Below are 7,743 nucleotides of genomic sequence, written 5' to 3'. Positions count from 1 at the left end.
CCGGAGGCTTTCCCCCCAACGCAGCAGCCTGCGGCTCGGGGGGAACCTCTCCCACTGCGGCTCGGGGGGACCCTCTCCCTTATGGTCTCTTCGGATTTGGGGCTGTTGCTTTTGTTGTTGAGTTTGGGGCCCGGGTGCTGCCCCCCGGTCTCAGGCGGTGCACGCCAGCAGGTGGAGCTGGCAGACCGTCCCAGCATGGCCCCGCATCCCCTGGGCATCGCGAGTATCACCCCCAGTATCTCCTGGCATCCCCCAGCATCCCCCCAGTACTGCCCAGCATCTTCTGAGCATCCCACTGAGACACCTGAGCATGGCTTGAGCCCCAAGAGCATCACTGGACCGTCACCCAGTATCCCCCCAGCATCACCTGAGCATCGTGTACATTACCCAAGAAGCCCCAAGACCCACCTGAGCATCGCTGGACCATGGCTCAGCATCCTCCCAGCATGGCCAAATGTCACCCAGCATCCTCCCAGCACGACCAAACATCACCCAGCATCTCCCAAGCACAGCCAAATGCCACCCAGCATCCTCCCAAGACCACAGATGGACCTACTGCAGTGGGATCTCATGTCTGGTCTTTACTACCACCTCTACCCACCCTGTGGTTTTTGTCCCGATTTTTTTTTTTTTCCCCTTTCCTTCTTTTTGCAGCAAGAGTTAGAGAAGCAAAGAAACGGAGGAAGAGAAGGTGGAGATAAGATAAAAGCCTGGTCCATGGAAGGGGAAACAGAGCAGATAACTGGGGAGACTTGCGAGGGTAGATAAGGGACCTGAGCATGGTGGCCCTGTTCTGCAGCGTGGCCGGAGTCCAGGGCCGAGCTACACACAGCCCGCTCCGGCAAACGGCACGCTGCCACCCTGCCAACTCTCCCCGCCGGGCAGGCAGAGCCCTACCACACCACTCACAGGCAGAAATGGTGGTCACAGATCCACTGGCCACCTGGCTGTGAGCGTGGGTGCCCCTTGGCCAGCTGCAGCTCTGCCCCTACGCACCCATCCCGGCACAGGGGTGACCAGGAGACACGGTCTCTCCCCAGGCCCAGCTCCAACCCAGCAGTTTTCCCCCAAAACAGCAACTCTAGCATGAGTGAGCAGGCTGCACCCCTCTGCCATTCCTTTGGGTTGGGTTCTTTCCCAGGAAGACGCCGCTTTCCCGAACTCCTCTGCATGTCAAAGCCTGCAGGATGAAAACCTCTCTGGAGGGTCGATGTTTCCCTGCGGGCAAGAAGGACGCTGGCCTTCCCGTTTGCACCCCAAAGGAACAGGGTTGTGGGGTGACCGCAGCATCTCCGACAGCTTTATCCTCAGTAGCCTCGGCGTAGTTTCCAAGACATCCAGTACTGGTTACATTTGCCATCACTTAGATCCAGAGAAAATTGAAATTGAAAAAAGATTGGAGAAAAAACAAAAAAAACAACCCAAAACCAAGACCCAGCAGGTCTCGGCACCCGGCACGGGGCCATGACGGGGACCAGGTGAGGTGAACCCCACTGGTGGGACCTCAGGGGACACTGTGGGGTTCAAGGGCAGGTACCCAGGGGCTGCCAGGCCCTGGTGGTTCACCCCAATGACCTCCCACTACCAAACAGTCCCACCGTGTCATTTCTAGACGGACCAGGGTATTTCCCCCCCCCAGCCCCCCTTGCCTTGTTTTTCTTCGTTACAGGTTTGTTTTTCCCACGCTGACTCTCACGCTCGCTCAGCCCATTCGTCGGGATTCCCCTGTCCTTGGCACGCTTGCTTTCATCGCTACGGACCGGGTGGTTCCTGCCTGTGCCTTTGGGTAAATATCACTTCTAGAAAACCAACATTTAAAGAGATTTCTGTAGAATTGCTTCCTTTTTTCCTCCTAAGTGCAGCAGAACTCGTCTGCTCTTGGGTTACGCTCATCACTCTCTGCTCATGTGCTGGCGGTAAGTGACATCCAAGAGAGGAGGTGAGTCAGTTCCAAGGAAGGTCTCAGCCCTAGATTTGTAAAGCCAACCCTACAGATTTGAGTTGACGAGTGGCAGCGGCAGCTTCATGCCTTCGGGCACCCAAGCTCTGATTTTCCTCAAAGTTTGGGGACACGGTTTCTTTTCCGCCCCCTGAGGAACTCACCGCTTGTGGGTCATTTCCCAGCAGGAGCTGGCAGGGGAGAGCGGCAGTTGAGGAGCACGGGATGGGTTCCTTGTCCTGCAGAGCACGGAAAAGGGCTGGATTTAGCCCCTCATCCCCTCTGGAGAGGAGGACGGGAGCTCAGCGCATCCCTGCCGGCAGTATCCTGCCTCCCTGCTCCTGCAGGACCGGCTGTTACGGGGTACAAGTGCGCACAAGCACCCCAAGAGCAGAATGGGGTGAGCCCTGTCCCGTGCTGCAGAAATCTGTTGGGAGAACCACAGGACTGGATGACTTTTGATTATAAAATAATAACTAAAAATACAAAAATCAACTGCAATGCCTTTTTGAAGTGAGTGTCTCTCTACAGCCTGCCTCTACGCAGAGCCCAGGCCCACGCACTGGGCAAAACCCCCAAGATTTTGGGTTAAAACCTTGGGTGTGTGCTCCCGCGCACAGGAATCCCCTTGTTACCACTCGCAGGAGGTTCCTGTGGTCCCTCGGGGCTCTCGCAGGAGAAACAGGTCAAGGAGGGGAAGTCAGAGAGTTTAAGCAGAAACACTGGATCGCAGAGGTCCAGCTGCTGCAGATGTGCTCTCCAGCATCCTTAGCACTAGATGGTTTTGCAGGGGTCAGGAGAGGGGAGGTTAAGTGAAAGTGAAGCCTGAAGTCCAAACTAGGCAGGTTTTGGCTTTGATGGAGGTATAGGGAGGACATCTGACAGCAGCAGCTCTACTCCGGGGAGATCTCTGCAGCTTACCACTGGACTGGACTGGACAGATTGTGGCTCCAGTTGCCAGCTGAAGTTGCTCCTTCCCCCGCTTGCATTTGTGACGACTGCCTGGATGAGGCGGGATTTGGTGGGAGCAGGAGCATCCCCCCCAAACAGAACCTCCCCTCGCACAACCACTGAGCCGTTCCTGGGAGGGAGACGAGATGGTGGGCAACCCACCTCCCCTTTGGGAACAGCTTTAGGGCCCCATCCTCCTCACATTAACACCCCACTCAACGAGAGGTCTCAGATGGCTTTACCTGGAGCTTCAGACACTTTCAACCTGGGATCCCCCGGGACGATGACCCTGGGGAGGGAGCACAGCCCTTCAAGACTTGTCTGGAGCATTTTGGTGGGCAAACCCTTCCCTCCACGCCAAACCCGCCCTTCTCCATCTGTTGCCCCAGGGCAGAGCTGCACACTCACAGGAACTCGAGAACATTCGCCTGCAGGAAGGTCTCAGAGGTGGACAGCCTTTGGTTTAGCTGGAAGAAAGCAGCACCTCTTCATCGAGAAGCTTTTACAAGCTCTCCCTGCCCCGGGAAGGGGGCCCATACCAGGAGGTATGCGACAAATACGGGGGGACTTCGGCTCAGTTTGCCCAGGGTGGGACATGATGGTACCCCCAGGGTACGCCGGGTCTCTGGGGATGGTCGTGGCATCCCCATCAGCCCAGAAACAGCAGCCAGGAGGGAATACACCAGCACGGTGCACAAGAGCCCTGCCAGCAGTGAGGGGAGTCCAGTCCCACCCCCAAACCAACCTCCCCCAGCCCACCCCACTGACAGCAGCTAGCCCAGCCCCAGAGCATCCGGCACACCGGGGCCAGGAGACCCCTCCTCAGGACATCTCCCCAGCCTCCAGCAGCACCGAGCAGCTTCTCCAGCATCGGGAAAGTTGGTGCCAAAGCTCAGCATCTCCCAGGAGGCTCCTGGGGCAGAGCGGAGCTGGAGCCAGCCTTGGGCTCAGACGTTATCTCATTCCCCACCCAAAACACCCACCTTACCTCAGAGGACCTCACCAGGGACAACCAGGCTTCAACCCACCAGCAGCACCCGAGGAGACCAGAGCACTAAACCCCTCGCTCCAGCCCTCCGCTTTGATCTCATCTCCCAGGGGAGCAGCTCCATTCCAGCTGCTCCCAATTAACACACTAACTAATTTGCACTCCCCCAGGTGAAGCTCTCTCCCGGCTGGAGGGGGTCCCAGCTTCCCTCTGCTCCTCATTAAGCCCTCGGCAGAGGAAGGAGCCTGCGTGCCTGTTTCTCCGGGCAGGTTGTTCCCCAAGCACCAGCCCCAACCGCCACGGATGCTCCTCAAAACACCCCGTTTGCAGGGAGCGGGTCGCGGCGGTGCTGGTCCCCTGCTGGGCTCGTGTAATTTGGGCCGAAAAACATGGTTTGGGGAGTTTGGCTCTCAGAACCAGACAGATTTCATGCTTCTGATGGAGGGTCACACGGGGAAGGGTGTCTCGGGGGTCCCCGCTGAATCAGCCTGGGGTGCATCGCCCCAGCAGCAGGTAGAAAGGCACTGGGGGACCGGTGCCAGCCCCGCTGTACCCCACAGCTCTCCTGTCCCCTTTCTGACAGATGCACAGACACCTCCACCAGCATCCTCCTCCCGGGCTGTCACCCGAGGGTGATTTGGGGAACCCCCCCGTCCCCAGAAAGCTGCCGTCGTGCCCAGGCTGGCAAGCAGAGACCGAAGCACAACACGTTTGAAAACGAGCCAAACCCTTTTAATCAGGCGAGGCACCTCTTAAAATTCATGTTCTTACAAAATATTAAATAAAGTGAAGGAACTTTCTTCCCTGGAACCTCAAATATATATATATATATATATATATAAAAATTACAGTATTGTTAACAAACACTGCTTTCCAAATCGCTTTACAACGCTATGCACAGATGCGAGCCTCCCCCGGCCGGCAAACACACCTTTTGGCTAGAAAGAGTCTATGGTAGGGTGGATTTTTTTCTTTTTTCTCCGTTTTCTTAGTTTAAAATAAATATATCCTGTAGTGAAATAAAAAAAAACCAAAATAACAATCCTCATGTTGTTCCTCCGCGCCCTGCATCAGCTGGAAAAAACACCTGAGTGTCAAGTTTGTAAGGCCTCTGCTGGGTACCACCGCTGCAGACGGGGCGAGGGCGACTCCGTCCATCCTCAGCTGCCGGGATCCCCCCTGGGATGCTCATCAACCTCCCAGGGCCCGTGGGACGGAAAGGATCTCTCCTTCCAAGGTCTCGCAGCATCCCTCCTCTCTCCTGCCCCTCCGGGCTCACCGCATCTTTGTCACACGTAAAGGGTTCTCCCCAAGCGTCCATCTCCTCTGGGACAGCCGGGATCAGCGTTGTAAAGTGGTTTGGTTTTCTTTAACGCTCTTTAAATCTTCCTTGCAGCCTCTTTTCAGCTCGAATCGGGACCAAAACTCTCAGCCCAAACAGCATCCCTCCCGCTGCCTTGGTCCAGCGCCGTAAACAGGTGAAGCCGTGATTTTAAATATAAAAAAACCCCAAGTATAAATTACTAATTTATTTTTTTTAAAAAAAAAACACATAACCTGAAGGCAGCAGCTCCTTATAAAGGTAAATCCGTAACATTTTTAAAATGTCTTCATTTAAAACAACAACAAAAAAAGCAGTCCTGTGACCACAGAAGTTGTGATTCCCTTGAGCCTGAACGTTGTGTTTAAGTCTCCGTATAAAGACTGAAGACCAGGAGGAAGGTACCTTTATTGGGAATGACGTGTATAAAGCGGGAGAAGCGGTTAGAGGAGAGAGGAGGGGATGTAGTAAATCGTCCCCGTGGCAACCAGCCTTTCTCCAAGGCTGGGGACGGTGGCGTGGCCATTTCCATGCTCCTCCCGTGGGTACAAACGCCGCCCCAGCCCTCCAGCTCCGCTGGGAATCCCGTCATTCCCTCCCAGTTCACCGGCTGGTGGTGGATGGAGATGGGAGACGTGCTAAAAGATGATGCGTTAAAAGAAATGAAGCCCCGAAACGGGCTTGAGCCCACCCCCGCTGGGATGCCGGGGGCCAGGGGACCGTGGTGGCCATCGCGTGCTTGGAGCATTTCTGGGTTGTGTGGCGCTGCCACCAAGCGTCATCCTCGGAGGGTCCCTGCGGTGTCGGTGGCCTCCAGGCACCAGCATCCCTGGAGGAGGACCGGTCCCCGTCCTCGGGCACAGCCGGTGGGAGCCAAGCATCTCCCCATGGGTCTGCTAGTGATCGCCTGTCTCAGCATCCACGTCACTCCGGAGGGGACCCCGCTCTGGGGACGAGCAGGACCTTCCCCTTCTCGTCCTCGGCTGTTGCCCTTGGCACGTTCCTTCGTGCCTCCTTCTCCTTGGCGCTATCCATGGCTATCTCTTTGCCGTCAGCTTTCGGTGCTTCCACGCCAGGGCTACCTGGGAGAGGAAAGGGGTTGGGGATGGCAGGCTCTTCACCTCCCCCCCCCAAATAATCCCCCCTTCCAGCCACAAATTCCCCCCCTCCAGCCCAGCCCGGGCAGTGGGGCCACTCGTGTGCTCCTCCCCAGCCAGCCCAAGGTCCCCGCCGTCACCGCAAAGACGCGCAAATACATATACACCTTCACAGAAATCCTATAAATACATATAAACGCACACACGAGGAGAGTTACCTACTTGGGGGGGTGCTGGCCAGCCTGCGAGCTCGAACCTGGAAGGAATAAAGTTGGTGGCAATGGTCTCGAACAGCAGCAAAAGGACATCAGGACAGGGAGAGGCGGTGAGAATGTCACCGGTGGGATGGGACAGCCGTAGGTGGCAGGTCCAGTGCGCAGGGCGCACTCTGCCCTGCTCCCAGCGTGTTCCCGAGACACTTGGAGGGGGAGAGGTGGCCTGAAGGTGACCACCACCTCCTCAACACCCCAGGGATGATTTTTCTCACCCAGGCAGGCAAGGGTGCCCAGCTCCACCCAGACCGCCCAGCTCCACCACCACCCCCAGCTCAAGCTTTCTCCCCCCACAACCCATGGAGAAAAGCTAAATATTCTGCTCCACAGAAGCCTTGGTAGGACAAGGATGGTGAGGGACCACGCAAGCAATGGATGCTCCCACCAAACACCAGCACCTGGGAGGCAGATGTGGCTGGATTTTCCCTGGAAGAGTCTCATGGACCCACTGGTGTCACCAACCCTCCAAGGGAGACACCAGGCTACCTACCGAGCTGCTGCCTGATGGAGTCGTGCCAATGGAGGGTCAGCAGGGCCGGGAAGATTTTTTTTTGAGGGCCAGAAGCTTCAGCATGCGTGAGGTGCAGCTCTTCAGCTCCAGGTCCCTCAAGTGCCTTTCCTCCGAAAGCGTGGTGGGGCGCAGCTCCACCTTGTGCTCCTGCAGCACTTGGTCAACGGAGGCCCCGGAGAGCTTGGGGAAGAGCTTCTCCTTCACCACGTGGATGGGGATGAAGACGGCCCCTGCCCGGACGACGTGGGGGAAAGGACACTTGCGAGCAAACATGAAGGTCTCCAACTGAGACAGCAGGTTGGTGAGGAGAGTGGCCACATCTTGGAAAGCCAGCCAGATCTCTTTGCCTTTGGTGGGCTTCTGAGGTTCGGGGATCCTGGACCCGTTCTTGGGTTTGAGGGGAGATTTGGGCATCTCTCCCAGCTCCTCCGCCACCTCCGCCTTCTTCAACCACTCCCGCAGGAGCTCCGGGGAAGACCTGGACACCGAGCACGAAATAACGTCGCAGAGCAAAGCGTGCAGGGCGCTGAAATACTGACCGGCGGAGGTCTGCGGGGCAGAGCCCTCGCAGTGCCCGGGCAGCGAGATGCTCTCCTCTCCCAGCAGGCGGGGGGCTTCGGGCAGCGGGGGCTGCTGCTGCTGCTGCGGGGGGTGCCGGGGGGGC

General features: G+C 57.1%; 2 protein-coding genes across 2 annotated transcripts in view; both read right to left on the bottom strand.

Moving 5' to 3' along the window:
• NEIL1 (nei endonuclease VIII-like 1 (E. coli)) overlaps positions 1 to 218 on the bottom strand; it is a 6,322-nt gene extending 6,104 nt beyond the window's left edge. The window contains exon 1 of the mRNA XM_009886702.1: positions 72 to 218. Coding sequence (XP_009885004.1) covers positions 72 to 218 — 147 coding nt within the window. The remainder of the gene's footprint in view (positions 1 to 71) is intronic.
• Positions 219 to 6,123: 5,905 nt separating this feature from the next.
• LOC104287964 (chromosome unknown open reading frame, human C15orf39) overlaps positions 6,124 to 7,743 on the bottom strand; it is a 27,011-nt gene continuing 25,391 nt past the window's right edge. The window contains 3 exon segments of the mRNA XM_009886701.1: positions 6,124 to 6,281; positions 7,059 to 7,118; positions 7,121 to 7,721. Of these exon segments, the coding sequence (XP_009885003.1) occupies positions 6,124 to 6,281; positions 7,059 to 7,118; positions 7,121 to 7,721 (819 nt within the window).

This window comes from Charadrius vociferus, unplaced genomic scaffold (assembly GCF_000708025.1).
Source record: "Charadrius vociferus isolate BGI_N301 unplaced genomic scaffold, ASM70802v2 scaffold356, whole genome shotgun sequence".
Classification (NCBI taxonomy): domain Eukaryota; kingdom Metazoa; phylum Chordata; class Aves; order Charadriiformes; family Charadriidae; genus Charadrius; species Charadrius vociferus.
The sequence above is the reverse complement of the archived record's forward strand: the minus strand, read 5'-3'. Positions and strand labels throughout refer to the sequence as shown.